Here is a 15045-nt window from a genome sequence, read left to right on the forward strand (position 1 = left end):
GAAAATGTAAGTAAGAGACATATAATTTGTTGTATAATAATTTTGAAATTATAGAAAATAAGTTTGTACTTTAGTCCTTATATTCTCGAAAATTTTATGATTCATGACTCTAGAAATTTTGCAAACTATTGTGAAAGGTCCATGCATCAGAACTACATTCTGGGGATAATATGCAAATTGCTTTCTTCCATTAAATGACTGGAGACAATTAAATTTTGGTTCTTGGACTCGCTAATTAAGAGGGAAAATTAATTGCCTTGCTGATTGTAAACTTCTCATGAAGTTGAAGATTGGAGGTCTTTGTTTTAGACGAAATGAAATCGTTGGACTGGCCATGCCCAAGTTGCCATAATTAATCAAAACCAAATAGAATATGCAAGTCAACTATATTGATTCGAAGTTAATATCACGATCTATATACATATAGTATATATTAGACGGTATTTTTTTATTGATTTGGTACAATTAGATAATTCATCACCTAATTAATTAGAATATATCTAGGATCATACATTTAAACAAGTTGGGTATTGAAACCCTAATAAAAAATTCAACCCATCCAATGAATAAGTTGGGTTATTCTTATCCAACCCAATAAAACCCATAACCCAATTAATTCAACCCATCTTTTAAAATTAATTGGCGGATTGGGCAGATTGGGCGGGGTGTTGGATTTTTTTTTCCCAGCTCTACTACATATTTCCGGCGCAAACTTTATTAATCTTTGGCCCTAGCTCATTTTGAACACGGGCCATGTCCACATTACTTCAGGCCCACAAACTCTGATACTGAAATTGCTCTGTTTAAGCTTTAAGGCCTGTGACTGTTCAATAAAACCGCCAAATTTCCACCGACGCAAATCAAACGGCAGAAAATCCACAGAATGTCCAACGAAGTCTCGCGGCAAATCTCCCTCTTTAGCACCCAAATGCAAAATCGAATGTAGTAATCTTCATCCTAATCCGTATAAAATCTTCCCTCCATTTTTGCAGACACCTGAATTGATCAGTTGCAAACGATTTTATTTTGACGCAGATTCGGCGACGGAACCATTGCAATTCTGGAATCGCTTCTAGCTTCCAAGGACGTCAAATCGTCACTAGAAATCCGATCAGCTTTGAAAGAGTTTATGAGACACGAATCGCTCAGCATTATTCGAGAAATCACTGAGAAGTCCGTCGAGAATAAGCTACTGATCGCTGATTTTCTCATTCGTGCTTTCGTTCTCATTGGTGACGTGGAGGTACATTTAAATGATATTTATTGCGCGATCCTACTACATTGTCTCAAAACATTTGGCTTTCAGATTTCATAATCTTTGCAAAAAAAAAAAAAAAAAAAAAATCCGAGAATCGATAGTATGACGCTTATGTAGCAAATTTGAGGAATGAGATCATATATTGGCTTTATAGGTTCTTTCATGTTTTACATATCTTTCCTACAGGAATAGGACTGCATACTTTTGCTCAAATAATTACGTCTTTATTCGTTCGTCTCTTAGAACTTTCATTGGTCAAAGTAAAGTTAAGTAGCTAGATTAAAAGAGACTCGACTAGCATTTCATCCTTGAATTATTGTTGTGATAATTATCCACACAAGTTTTTGTTTTGATACATGATCTAAAATGGCGACTTCAAGCTAGTTGTTTGTACTTATTTCCAGTGTTTAAGAGAAAGTACTCTAGCTTCATTGTCCTTTGTCTAGTTTTGAGTCCAAGTAGTTTTCTGATCTTCCATACGTAATAGTCAGGGTACTTCAGTATTTCCTTTCTTTTTTTCTTTTTTGGGTGTAAAGAAGAATAACAGTCCTGCCGTTACATGATTGGAATAGCCAGGGGAACCGACGGGACTGAAATAGCCTATTCTACGTTGGCATTGGATGTTACATGATTGTGCTAGAAAAATCTGCGGCAATAATTGATTTATTTCACTTGGTATTCTGCAATTTTTCTTTTCGACAGAGTTGCTTGGCCCTGAGATATGAGGCATTGCTACTGCGAGATGAAAAGGCATCTAGTGACACAAGGCTAGAGGTTTCATACCACGAGTGGCTCACATTAGCCGAGCAATTGTTTGATAATGGTTTTTATTCCGCTGCAACAAAGGTAGTTAATGTTCACTTGCCTCAATTAGTCACAAAAATGTCATCGTATTATTAATGCTGTTTTTACTGATGCTAATTGTTACTGTCATTTTTCATCAACATTCATTACCCAAAATATTATCACGGTCCGTGGTGAGGACAATAGGAAAAAATTTAAACTATAACAGAACGATTTGCTAGACATTCTTGTTTCAAGTTTCAAATTATGCCCAAGACTACCTGGAAATATTTCTTTCAGAGCATCACAGGATTTTATTGCAGAGACTGTTGAGCTGCACTTTCTCTTAGTCTTCACTCCAATTTCAGGTTCGCCTGCCTGAACAATTGTTCAATTCCTTTGCTCAGATAGCCAAGCCTTTTCATGTTTCTTAGTTGAGAGGTTTACCTTTCCAGTAATTTGGAGTCTCTCATATGGGACTTCATGGACATTTTAATGGTCCACCATTTTTGTCCTTTTTAAACTGGGAATGAAAGTAGTGATGAACAATCTTTGGTTCCCCTTTAAGTAGCTTTCCTTTCTTTAATATGCTTCAAAATTTTCATGTGTCTTGTGAAAAGACAAATGTTAGGGTTAATAACAATATTATTTGGACATCAATTTGTCTCACTTGTTGAATGCCAAGCATATCGTCCTCATGTTTTTGTCCTTTGGCTTAAAAGTATGTTATCTTGTACATCATAAATTGCACAACTTCTTTTACGCTTCCTCCACCTTTCTTGATTAAGTTTCATGTTGAACTGGATAACTATTTCTGCAGACATGTGAGAGAGCACTTTTATGCATTCAGATGGACAACGGGATTTGCACTGAAGATGATGACTGCTTTAATTGTGAGCATGCTTTTGAGAATATTAAGAGACTCAAGGATGCTGCTATCATATTAGCTGCTTCACAAACTGGTACAAACCGAGGTTAGATTCTTGAGATGATCTGCAATTTGTTGATATATTAGATGTAAGACCTCTTGTATAAGGTTTCTGAGGCATCAAAAGATGTGATTATTTATTTTGTTGGAATCATTTCCTTTGCTAGTGGACATATCGTATATTTCTAACAGTCCTTGATAAAAAAATCATGGTGACAGTAGGCGAAATGTTGTTTGGCTAGCGTCATGATTTCTGGAATCACATTTTTTAAAACAAGAAGTGCATATTTATAATTAAGAAGGTTCAACAGGATGCAGTGTTTACCGACCAACGGTTGTTAGGAAAATAGTTCAGACTGATTTTGTGTAAAATGCACAAAATGTAACTTTGTATACATACGGTGTAACTCACTTTTAACGATGTGTAATTATAGAACAAAATTTTATGAATCCCACGCACAGTGTGAAAACCTTACATTTTTTTTTTCCCAAATCTTGGCCATGCCGTTCCTGCCCCTCTTCCTCACTTGGGTCTAAGTTGTGAAGATAGTGCCATGCTAGATATTCAGTACCATACTTACGGTTACGCGTAGATTGGTATAGAATAGGTGCAGACTCATCAAACAATTGACAACTTCCATTTTGCTGTGACATCAGCATCCTCAGTAACAGAATTCATTGAATTATCACAAAGTGAATTCCACATGCACACGTCACATTTGGGTTATAGTTTTAAGTTATATTTAAAACTATAATTTGGGATTACCTCAGTAAATTCTTGCATCATATTTATATGTCTTAATTCTAATAATATATCACTACAGAATTCTGAAGTTGTAGAAGGAAAAAAAAAAGGATGTTATCCATGCACCAAGAGTATATCCTTGTAGAATTGATAAAAAGACTTGCTCTTTAGCAATCAACAAGTCCTTGGGTGGATTGCCTTTTCCTCTTGGAATCCCGTTTCTCGATGTTGTGAGGCTTCAGAAGTCCAATTTGATATTCTACCTGCTATCTCTGTTACGTTCTCTTAAGGGCTTCATTTGTCATGGAAAATGGCTGGAACTGAATTCTATGTTATTCTTAAAACTAACAGCCAGGCGCTTTCGTGGGCACTTATTAACTCAGCTTGATGATGATACAGTTCAGGTTCAGGCAAGTGAATACATGAAAAAGAAAATTAATCAGCAGCTGAAACAACAAGAGTCCATTTGCACTGAGACGTATTCTTCAGGAAGCACTCTGTTCAGAAATGGAATTAAAAGACGGAATTTACGAAAATTGCAGGAACACCAATGTCTATAGCAGGTTATTTATGACAGAATTTAGCAATTTTTAGTTCCTTTCAGATATTTCCTTTATTATGTTTAGTACTGTTTGGATATTCTATTTTGTTGTAGTTGGACTAAAATATTATATTCATCAGCACTTGATTTGTTGTCTTTCCGTATAACTAGACAGCCAGACAGGTGAGTTTGATGATAGTGAAGCCCAAACATGTTTTTAACAAGGTAGTATATCAACATGCATGCGTCCTGATCAGGTTGGGAACTCTTGGAAGAATTGATTTGTCGCTCAGGCAATACCTTTTCTTCATGCTTTCATGAAATGGTGGACCTAAATTATAGTCCTACTGCAAGTTCAAGAGAACATTTTCAGAGGGGGATTCAAGGTATTCTTATACAGGAATATGCATGAAAAATTTTTACTTCTTGTAGGGGTAATTGAGGATAACAACCTTGGTCCACTTCTCTTGAAGTTTCTTGTTGCTACAAATGATGTACGTCACAAATGGATTCTGATATATGGTTGTTTGCGTAGACTCCCCGACGTATTGATATTTCGGGGGACATGTCAGTGTAACCCTGCAATAGCCATTGGGGATGGCACTGAATTACTGTAAACACCGTAGATCAGCTTAATGAACCTAGCAGGCCATTAATTACTAGTCTATTTTTTTATTAATTCATTTTTAATAGTCCGCTAACACAGCAAGCCACGGGAAACCTGTAATTAATTCTATGCCAGAAAGGGTACATTTGCAGCAAGATATGTGCTTGATATGGTTCCCAGTCCATGAAATTCTGCAGTTGATTTTGCTCGATATTTTGGTTTCTTAGGGTTGACACTTGAATTTTGGATAGACATCTGTGCGTTGAAGACCTAACAATGCTTACTCTAAAACCCAGTAGCAATTGGACCTGAGGTATGTAGTTAGCATTTTGTAACTCCTGAACACATAAATTGCTATTTGTCTTTTGTCAAAGATTGCTTCAATCGTAGTCTCCACTGTTTCAGAATTTGAAAAAACATCCATATCCCAATAATCGAATCTTCCATATCACAAAGCTCATTTAATGTTTGCATTGGAGATCGTATGTTTTTTTTATTTTTTTTAATTTTCTCTAAGACGGTGAAGATGTCTGTTTTCATTATCATTATCATTATCATTATCATTATCATTATCATTATCATTATCATTATCATTATCATTATCATTATCATTATCATTATCATTATCATTATCATTATCATTATCATTATCATTATCATTATCATTATCATTATCATTATCATTATCATTATCATTATCATTATCATTATCATTATCATTATCATTATCATTATCATTATCATTATCATTATCATTATCATTATCATTATCATTATCATTATCATTATCATTATCATTATCATTATCATTATCATTATCATTATCATTATCATTATCATTATCATTATCATTATCATTATCATTATCATTATCATTATCATTATCATTATCATTATCATTATCATTATCATTATCATTATCATTATCATTATCATTATCATTATCATTATCATTATCATTATCATTATCATTATCATTATCATTATCATTATCATTATCATTATCATTATCATTATCATTATCATTATCATTATCATTATCATTATCATTATCATTATCATTATCATTATCATTATCATTATCATTATCATTATCATTATCATTATCATTATCATTATCATTATCATTATCATTATCATTATCATTATCATTATCATTATCATTATCATTATCATTATCATTATCATTATCATTATCATTATCATTATCATTATCATTATCATTATCATTATCATTATCATTATCATTATCATTATCATTATCATTATCATTATCATTATCATTATCATTATCATTATCATTATCATTATCATTATCATTATCATTATCATTATCATTATCATTATCATTATCATTATCATTATCATTATCATTATCATTATCATTATCATTATCATTATCATTATCATTATCATTATCATTATCATTATCATTATCATTATCATTATCATTATCATTATCATTATCATTATCATTATCATTATCATTATCATTATCATTATCATTATCATTATCATTATCATTATCATTATCATTATCATTATCATTATCATTATCATTATCATTATCATTATCATTATCATTATCATTATCATTATCATTATCATTATCATTATCATTATCATTATCATTATCATTATCATTATCATTATCATTATCATTATCATTATCATTATCATTATCATTATCATTATCATTATCATTATCATTATCATTATCATTATCATTATCATTATCATTATCATTATCATTATCATTATCATTATCATTATCATTATCATTATCATTATCATTATCATTATCATTATCATTATCATTATCATTATCATTATCATTATCATTATCATTATCATTATCATTATCATTATCATTATCATTATCATTATCATTATCATTATCATTATCATTATCATTATCATTATCATTATCATTATCATTATCATTATCATTATCATTATCATTATCATTATCATTATCATTATCATTATCATTATCATTATCATTATCATTATCATTATCATTATTGTTATCATTATCATTATCATTATCATTATCATTATCATTATCATTATCATTATCATTATCATTATCATTATCATTATCATTATCATTATTGTTATCATTATCATTATCATTATCATTATTATCATTATCATTATTATTGTTATTATTGTTATTATTGTTATTATTATTATTATTATTTGTTGATTTTATCTTATCATTTTATTTTATCTTAGTTTGTTAACTTGCCCATTTTTCAGCATTACCAATTTATGACAAGTTTTAACCTCTTTTCCTATCTTTTCAAAATGAAATTTTATTCATTTTAAATTTACACAAAAAAATGTTAGAGGTTCAAAATTTTAAATCAAAATTTTGTATTAACTTTTATAGTACTTAGTTCAAATTTTATATTCTTATCGTTCAATTATTAAATAGTATGTAATTTTACAACATAGAATACAGATGAAAAAAAAATTGGTAATTAAACTTATTGACTATTACAAGTACATATTTAAAACTAATGATGGGCACAAAAGATGGCATAAATTGACAACTTAGTTTACAAAAATGAATATAAATGAGTTTACAAAAAGTTAAAATAAATGAGTTATATATGATTAATTGGATTATCCAATTCATTTTTTCACCTACCCATTTATACCCATTTAATTAAATGGATATAAATGAATTGACTCACTTATACATATTACCCATTTTAACCAATCCAAAACCATCTAAATCACCCATTTTAACACCTCTACCTCCAAGCACCAATTCATTCTCAAAAAAAAAAATCCTCCTAACTCCACGCGCTTTCTATCCCTATCAACTAAGCATATGATTCTAACCCAAACCTACATCGCAGAGGATTCTAAGAGGCTTCCCCTAGCCATTGGGGTGAATCCAATGGCTTGTAGGCACCTCTTTGTAAGTTTTTAAAATTTCACATTTCTAATCCTCTTTACATGTTTTTAAAATTGCACGCCTAATTCTGTATTTCTGTCTAGACGCTCTTTTAACTCAACCAAACTGTTCTTTTAGCTCACTAAACAGCTGGTCAAATTTCTGCGGGGTAGGTAGCCAATGAAGCAAAATTTCTCAGTTGAGCTTCACAAATTCTACAGCAACAACCTATCTATGTACATTTGACCATTGAATGTCATAAGGCGCACTAGTTCCATGAGGCACTCCTCCAGGGCCGTACTGAGTACTGACATTAATACCACCTTGAACCTGAAATAAACGAAGCAATACATACACTTTCAGATGTTTCTGTCAAGCAGAGTGAGTTAATCAAATGTCAAATACTGCCTTGAACCTGAAATAAAGAAAACAATTCATACACTTGAGATGTTCTTGTTAAGTAGGGCGTGTAAATGAAAATGCCAACTCTTCTAGAGTTCACACAAGAATCTGTGACAGTTGAAAATTAGGATTTAACATCTAATAGAAACTTGACATATGGCCAAAAAAGAACTGCAACAGAGTTAGACCACTTACACCACACTGGGCAGGCAAACAAAAAATTAGGATAGAAATGATCTAAAACAGCAAGCATTACAACATTGGGCAATAAAATACAAGATTTTTTTCTCTAGACAAGTTTGCGCCAGATTGCTATTGCTGACGAATCAGTAGTACCAGACTAATATGAGGGTGGAGAGGGAAACTAGCAAGCAGCAGAACTGCAGAAGTCGCTTCATTTCTCCGGGCTGGCAGAAGTGAGGTTCTTATAAACTAATTTCATGGATATAGGTGTTTATGCTTGACTACATTGTATAAGGAGCTGCTGATCTCCTTTTTTCTACGATTTCTGTTCTTTATCTAACAGCTGTGCATTTCTCTTTGTAACTAGACTAGAAAGATAATCTCGATAATCTTCTTGTCTTGATTTTCAACTCTTCTATATCAAGAAAGCAGTATGGGGTTGATAGATCTATATACAAAAGGCAGGACAAATTGTTTATGTATTTGTCAACAATGATTGTTTCGTTCCCTGGCCAGTCCTCTCAAACTGCACATACTTGCACAAAGCCAACAAGCGAGAATCCCAGCAACTCCAGTTTAAGCTCTCTTATCATGTTATACAAACTCCACCTACCGTTGCTAACTAAAATGAAAGCCATTCATTCTCTCTTTGATGAGGAAGTTTGGCATATAGTTCCAAAATTATGCTTAACAAACCTATGCAATGTGGAGGTGATCAAACCAAAATGTTAACCAACCAATTCAGCATTAAAAATCTGATGGGCAGTCCATGATTATGACAACATTTGAGAGACAGCGAAATTTACTCAACAGTTTCAGGCTTTAATTTGCTTATGCACTATTACCCATGCAGATGGCATGTCACTTGCAATCACCGGCATGCCAGGAAGTGAGCAAATTAAAGCAGCAAGACAATTGGCTTGCTGGAAGTAGTTGCACTTTAATCTTTTGGAAAAATGGACATATTTGATAATGCATTAATTCACAGAAAGAAAACGATGCTCGACAAGCATAAATGCAAAATGTACCATAACATTTCCACTTTTGCCTCATTTTTCTATTCAAAAAGAATAAAAGTTCAATATGAGAATCACTTTAAACGTGATAATAGAGACAGTCTCAGATTGAGGGTTATCATCAAAATGTATAGCAAGTCAATGATTCATGGACCCTTCTAACTGAATGGATAAAAGTATGGAGTCTTAGTGCGCAACCTAAAGAGCCTTCCATGGAATGCACTGGGATTCATAACTGTGTTGTATTAAGACAAACCTGCTGCATTGGGTAGTGGTCCGAATACAAGTTCCCACCATATACAGCATCAGAGTAGACAGACGCATAACCAGGAGCTGCAATACAAAAGTTCCAGGGGTTAATATGATGATATGCTATAAAGATTTAACAATCAGTAGGGAGAGGGCAAAAGAAGGTAAGAAAGTTGAGATCTAGAATCTAAAATAACCTGGAGTAGCTGCAGTGGATGCTGCAGCTGCTGCCCTTGCTCGCTTTTCTGCATTTGCAAGCTCAGCATGCAGTTTTTCAATTTCATGAGCCATAGATATCATATTTTTCTCTATAATCTGGCTCTGTTCAAGGTTAGTGGCGTGCATCTTCTTCTCATATTCAATAGCCGCCCTATTTCAAAATAACCAACAGTAGAAGAAAACATTATAAAATAATAGGCGAATCTTTGAGCTAATAGGAACGCATTAACATAATGAATTTATCTTGCAGAACTATATTTATCCTACCATATTTGTTTTCATATCCTACCTTCCAAAAACTAGTGAGGCAAGAAGTATAGCACAGAGGAAAACCTCATCAGACCACGTAGGATTAGCTTGTAGATATGTTTCTTCAACTGATCTTATCTTTATCTTTCTACCATATTTGTTTTCATGTCCTACATTACAAAACTAGTGAGGCAAGAAGTATGGCACAGAGGAAAACCTCATCAGACCATGTAGGATTGGCTTGTAGATATGGTCCTTCAACCGATCTTATCTTTCTTTATTATCTTCATCTTCTTTTCTTTCTTTTGTGAGAAGTGTTCTGTCTTCCTCGTGTATCAAGTAATTTTCTTTCTTTATTTGTTTTCATCTTTCTGTGCAAATATCAATCTCAGTTTCTCGAATTACACATACATTGGTCATTCATTACAACCTTGAAAACTTCAGCACGTTTGCGTGCAATACAGTACTCACATTAATGCGCACTAAAAATATCAGCTGCACATTCTTTTAAGTGTGAAAAAACATTTCCTAATGAATGCATTAATATGAAAAAACCTACATTGGCCAATTATATGTCAAGTAGCTTAAATACCTCTTGCTTGCCAACAAATGTTGCAAGTTAACCATAGCTCCCTTGAGATGCCACGGATTGACCTCTTGCCAGGACGAATATTCGAATTCCTCCACCAATACGTTAATCAATCATGATCAAGCATTTGATCCCTAAGACGATACCTATTCTATGCTCGCTATAATGTTTAGCTTACAGATAAATCACCTTTATGTTAAGGAATGCAAAAAAACATAGGGTATAACTCATCAAATTTAGCCTTATCCCATGAAAATCAAGTGAATGGGAGAGAATTTCATAGTATTTATATACCTTCCTCTTTTTATTTCCTGACGCATGGCCTGAATTTCCTCTTGGATCGCAGGCAATTGGTCCAATTCAGAGTGGGCCAACACGAGCTCTTCGTTGAGTTCACGCAGCTTTGACGTGAATTCTTTACGGTCGGCCGTCATTTTCTGAATATCAGTTTTTACCTGAGACAAATCAGCACCGAGTTCATCAATCGAGCGGAGCTCCGCCTCGGTTTTGAGCGACCTCTCGTAAACCTCGTGCACCCGAGCATCGGTATTGGCCTTGACGCTGACGGCTGTGGAAGAGAGGTGGCGGAGCTCCTGGTCGGCGACGGCCAACTCCTGCTTGAGTGCCACGTGGGTGGCGGCCAAGCGCTGGTTGTCGAGGAGGAGAGCTTGGATCTCCCGCTGTTGGGCCTCGATTAGAGCGGCAGGGTGAGGTCGCTGAAGGCCTTGGTGGAGAACTCGGGGTCCGTCAATTGAAGAACGACGATGCTGTTGTCTTGAGTAAGGATGATTTCGTCCGGCCATTGCTACCTCACGCCTTTGAGGAGAAGGCAGCTGCCGCCGGGGACTCCTTTCCTGTTTTCTTTTATTCAAAAGTATTGATCTCAAGTTCTGGGGAAAGAAGCAAAGCAAAAGGTGTTGTTCAGCTAATCACTGTGCCAGTGAGGGGGCGCGTAATTCGCGACATCAGCAGTGGTAAGCTGGGCTTGTTGGAGAATCCTTTATGCTCGTAGCACGACTTACTTTTTTTTCTTTTTTCTTTTTTTGGGTCTCTCGAAACGATAGAGGCTTTTATTTTATTAATCAAAAAAAGGGTAACTATACATATTGGACCAACCACTGGGCCTTTGGCCCAGCGGCCACCACCTGCTTGGTAAAATTCAGACGGGTGTGCTGTGCATTCGTATGGTCCGATAGTGGTTCAGTCCTCTCCGCCTTATCCCTGGACTTTCTTAGATCCGCTCGTTCCTCTTAATGTAAGATAGATTAGGTTTATGGTCTCCGAAAAAAAAAAAATACATATTGGACCAAGTCCTCTTCATACATGTTTAGAGTACCCTGCACTAAGGAGTGGAATGAGTTCTCTCCTCATCGTTCACAATACTTAGCGCATGAATCCTCCTCCTAGCACGACTTGAAACTTACAAATGCTAAAGCATTTTGTGCCTTTGCAAGAGATGGTTCAGTACTCAGCGCATGAATCCTCGTTGTATGGTTCAATAGTATTTTATTGAAAAAATACACAAGTTAGCAATCAATAAATACATTCTAAAAGATTAACAAGTCATCTGTAATGCTTATTCGATGATAATATTATCACATCCCATGTAAATTTGCACATTCATATCAAAACTTTACTTAGATATGTGTAATCACATCTGATTTGCAATGCTTCCTTATACTATATAAGAATGAATTTGGGTCAAAGAATGGTTTTGAATTTCAACCGCAAGAGTATGGGTATTTTGGGATTGTGAGCTTATTTTGAGTGTAGTTATTGTATTGGGTACTACTTTAGATAGTATGTGTATTATAGATTCTAATTCCGCTACTACACGTGTTGAAGTGACGATTCAAAAATTTATTACTCGCATGATATATATTGGTATCAAATACTTCTCAGTTAATTGTTTATTCTTGAGCAAAGAAATAATAAACAATAAAAAATGTTATTCATTATAAATTATAATATTAGGATAATCATTAATTTATTTGACATTTCCTGTTGGTGTTAAATTTTTTTAAGGTAGCCAAAAAAAACCTTTACATTTGTTGCTAGCATTTATATGTACATTTATGATAGCAGAAAATTATATTCAATGTAGAATCACTGCGGTAAATCCCAAACAAGCAGGTGCAATGCCCTTTCCCGTGTCATACTACATATCATATCATTATTTCATGGGCCAAAATTTGCAATCCATTTAGCTTCTTGAAATACCATCACAAAAGTCAACACACCACAACAAATGCAAGATACTAGCTTCTTCTTCCAGCTGCCACGTGGCAACACAACAGGCAACTACAGCATTAACCAAATCTAGATATTACAATTCAAGATGCTAATACAAACGATAACAAATATAAATTCAAACGGTAATAGAAATATTGATGCATTTCCACCCCTCTTCTATTAAAAAAATAAAAAAGAAATATCAATGTATTCGTATTTACTTCTTAAATAATTGCATTTGATATTGATAGGCCTTTTATTTAAGTTTAACATCAACTACTTAGTTTTGTATTGTCTAATACTTACAACAAATAAAAAAAGAATAAAAGTTTAAAAAAAAAAACCTTACATATCATTTGTGTCATTGTTAAATCCAACCCAAATTATCCCCCCATGCAACAGCAAAATATATTGAAAGCAAGAGCAAGAAGAAAATGGAGCTTCTCAACTCACTCATTGTGCCATGTGGCAGTGCATGAAGTTGCTACAGGAAGAAGCAATTCCTTCCTATATCATAGTTATATAGATTAGATTAGATACACACACATACAACATACATATGGCAGTTGGAAAAATTCTAAGAGACATTTCTTGACTACTGAGTTTTTTTTTTTGTGGCGAAAATATATTTTTAAACTATTAATTATCTTTTGTATGCATGCCTTGTTTTCATTTGTTTTAGGTTTTGTAATATCTAGTTATAGAAAGTGTTTATAAAGAATAATTAGAATTGGTAAAATTTATTATTTGAATTATTATTGATTTTAACTTTTTTCCTTATTAAAAAACTACAATCTAACTAAAAAAAAAAAAACGAGAGCATTACATGAACGGATTAACCAAAATTAGATTTATAATTAGTTAAAATAATCAGTCGAAAAAATGCTCGTAGTTTGTAAGACCACTGTACCATGTTTTCGTATACATGTGAAAAAATTAACAAATTCTTTGAAATAGTTTGGAGAAGCGAAAGAAAGGCATTCAAAAAAAAGGCAAAAATCTCATAAGCCAATAAACTATTACTTGTATTGACTTTTGACTATTAAATAATTTTTTTATCACAAATTGGTCACTAAACTAACTAATTAGCACAACCATGCCCATTTCATGGATTTTGACTCTTAATCTACAAAATAATTAAAAGGTCCAAATGTATTTTTATCCACTCAAAGTGTTAATTATATTTGATGAATTTTGTAGCTGGCGAAAATACCACACACATTGATCTTGAAAAACTACAAGAAATAGGATCTGATACACTTAGTACTATTTTTTCTGCAAAGAGGAATGATGTAGCTGTTATCGTCGAGAAAGTTAAAAGGGACTAGAACTTAATGGAGCAAGGGTATAGGGCTGAGTTAGTAATAAAAAAAAACCATTTGGTGTTTTGATTATTTTGATGGATTAAGAGGCAAAGTTCATGAAAATGGCTACGCTTGTACTGATTAGTTAGTTTAGTGGTTAATTCATGATGAAAAATTGTTTGATAGTCAAAAGTCAATACGAGCAATAGTATAATAAGTGTTCAAATATTTTGTCCAAAAAAAGAAAAGATTAGTCTTCTATGCATTAGTGTATATACTATTATTTTTGGATGAATGGCAATTATATAAAATTTGACTTTTGTACATGTATTATGGATCCAAAAGTAATAATGTATATAATTTATTTAAAAAAAGGTAATATTACGTATTCCTTGACTGAAAAATTAGAATGTCAGTCTTCTCTAAGTATGTCTATCGTATTCTTTAAATTCTATGAATTTACGTTTTGAGTTTTCTTTTTTATTCCCTCTTTTTTTTTTTGTTGTCATTTGATTTAAATATCTTTGCTAATGGACAAATATTTGGAAATACCTCAAAACTATGACGACATATTATACCTGGCAATTGGGCGGGTTGGGCGGGTTAATATTGGATTTTCACTTAAATGAGTTATACCCAACCCGTCTAACTTTAGATTGGGTTGATTTTGGGTTGGGTCATATTGGATTATCTCAAGCCTATGACCCAAATATGACCCAACAAATTAATTAATACATTTTAATACATAAACTTTTTCACATATATTTTAACACACAAAAAAAGATTTTTTCACACATATAAACACATTTTCACATGCATAAATGTATTTTCA

General features: G+C 33.1%; 2 protein-coding genes across 4 annotated transcripts; one reads left to right on the top strand and one right to left on the bottom strand.

Annotated features, from left to right (window-relative positions):
• Positions 1-856: 856 nt before the first annotated feature.
• On the top strand, positions 857-4812 carry LOC113728982 (protein DOUBLE-STRAND BREAK FORMATION-like). Of its 2 annotated transcripts, none has more exons than XM_072079833.1 (5): positions 857-942; positions 1036-1243; positions 1961-2104; positions 2862-3015; positions 4114-4812. In XM_072079833.1, exons 1-5 carry the CDS (start codon positions 884-886, stop codon positions 4272-4274), a joined length of 726 nt encoding a protein of 241 aa, XP_071935934.1. In that variant the 5' UTR covers positions 857-883; the 3' UTR covers positions 4275-4812. The 2 variants fall into 2 exon arrangements, with proteins under 2 accessions (XP_071935934.1, XP_071935941.1); XM_072079840.1 differs by having other exon boundaries at positions 4119-4250.
• Positions 4813-7404: 2592 nt separating this feature from the next.
• On the bottom strand, positions 7405-12040 carry LOC113731012 (protein FLC EXPRESSOR). Of its 2 annotated transcripts, XR_011840433.1 has the most exons (5): positions 10972-12040; positions 9818-9990; positions 9628-9704; positions 8211-8280; positions 7405-8100 (listed from the first exon to the last, which is right to left on the bottom strand). XR_011840433.1 is itself a non-coding variant. In XM_027256050.2 (4 exons), the coding sequence occupies exons 1-4, from the start codon at positions 11478-11480 to the stop codon at positions 7999-8001; spliced, it is 861 nt and encodes a 286-aa protein (XP_027111851.2). In that variant the 5' UTR covers positions 11481-12029; the 3' UTR covers positions 7405-7998. The 2 variants fall into 2 exon arrangements, 1 of the variants encoding a protein (XP_027111851.2); XM_027256050.2 differs by lacking the exon at positions 8211-8280 and having other exon boundaries at positions 10972-12029.
• Between the last annotated feature and the right edge of the window lie 3005 nt (positions 12041-15045).

Source organism: Coffea arabica, chromosome 1c (genome assembly GCF_036785885.1).
Source record: "Coffea arabica cultivar ET-39 chromosome 1c, Coffea Arabica ET-39 HiFi, whole genome shotgun sequence".
In the NCBI taxonomy this organism is placed as follows: domain Eukaryota; kingdom Viridiplantae; phylum Streptophyta; class Magnoliopsida; order Gentianales; family Rubiaceae; genus Coffea; species Coffea arabica.

What these genes read in the sequence shown, in the direction of transcription:
- LOC113731012 (XM_027256050.2), bottom strand. Translation starts at nt 11,480, where the DNA reads ATGGCCGGACGAAATCATCCTTACTCAAGACAACAGCATCGTCGTTCT. An exon ending in CAGGAAATAAAAAGAGGAAG is followed by an intron (nt 9,991 to 10,971) that starts GTATATAAATAC and finishes ATTTTGAAATAG; the next exon opens with GGCGGCTATTGAATATGAGA. An exon ending in ATCCACTGCAGCTACTCCAG is followed by an intron (nt 9,705 to 9,817) that starts GTTATTTTAGAT and finishes TTTGTATTGCAG; the next exon opens with CTCCTGGTTATGCGTCTGTC.
- LOC113728982 (XM_072079833.1), top strand. Translation starts at nt 884, where the DNA reads ATGTCCAACGAAGTCTCGCGGCAAATCTCCCTCTTTAGCACCCAAATG. An exon ending in ACCCAAATGCAAAATCGAAT is followed by an intron (nt 943 to 1,035) that starts GTAGTAATCTTC and finishes ATTTTGACGCAG; the next exon opens with ATTCGGCGACGGAACCATTG. An exon ending in ACAAACTGGTACAAACCGAG is followed by an intron (nt 3,016 to 4,113) that starts GTTAGATTCTTG and finishes ATGATGATACAG; the next exon opens with TTCAGGTTCAGGCAAGTGAA.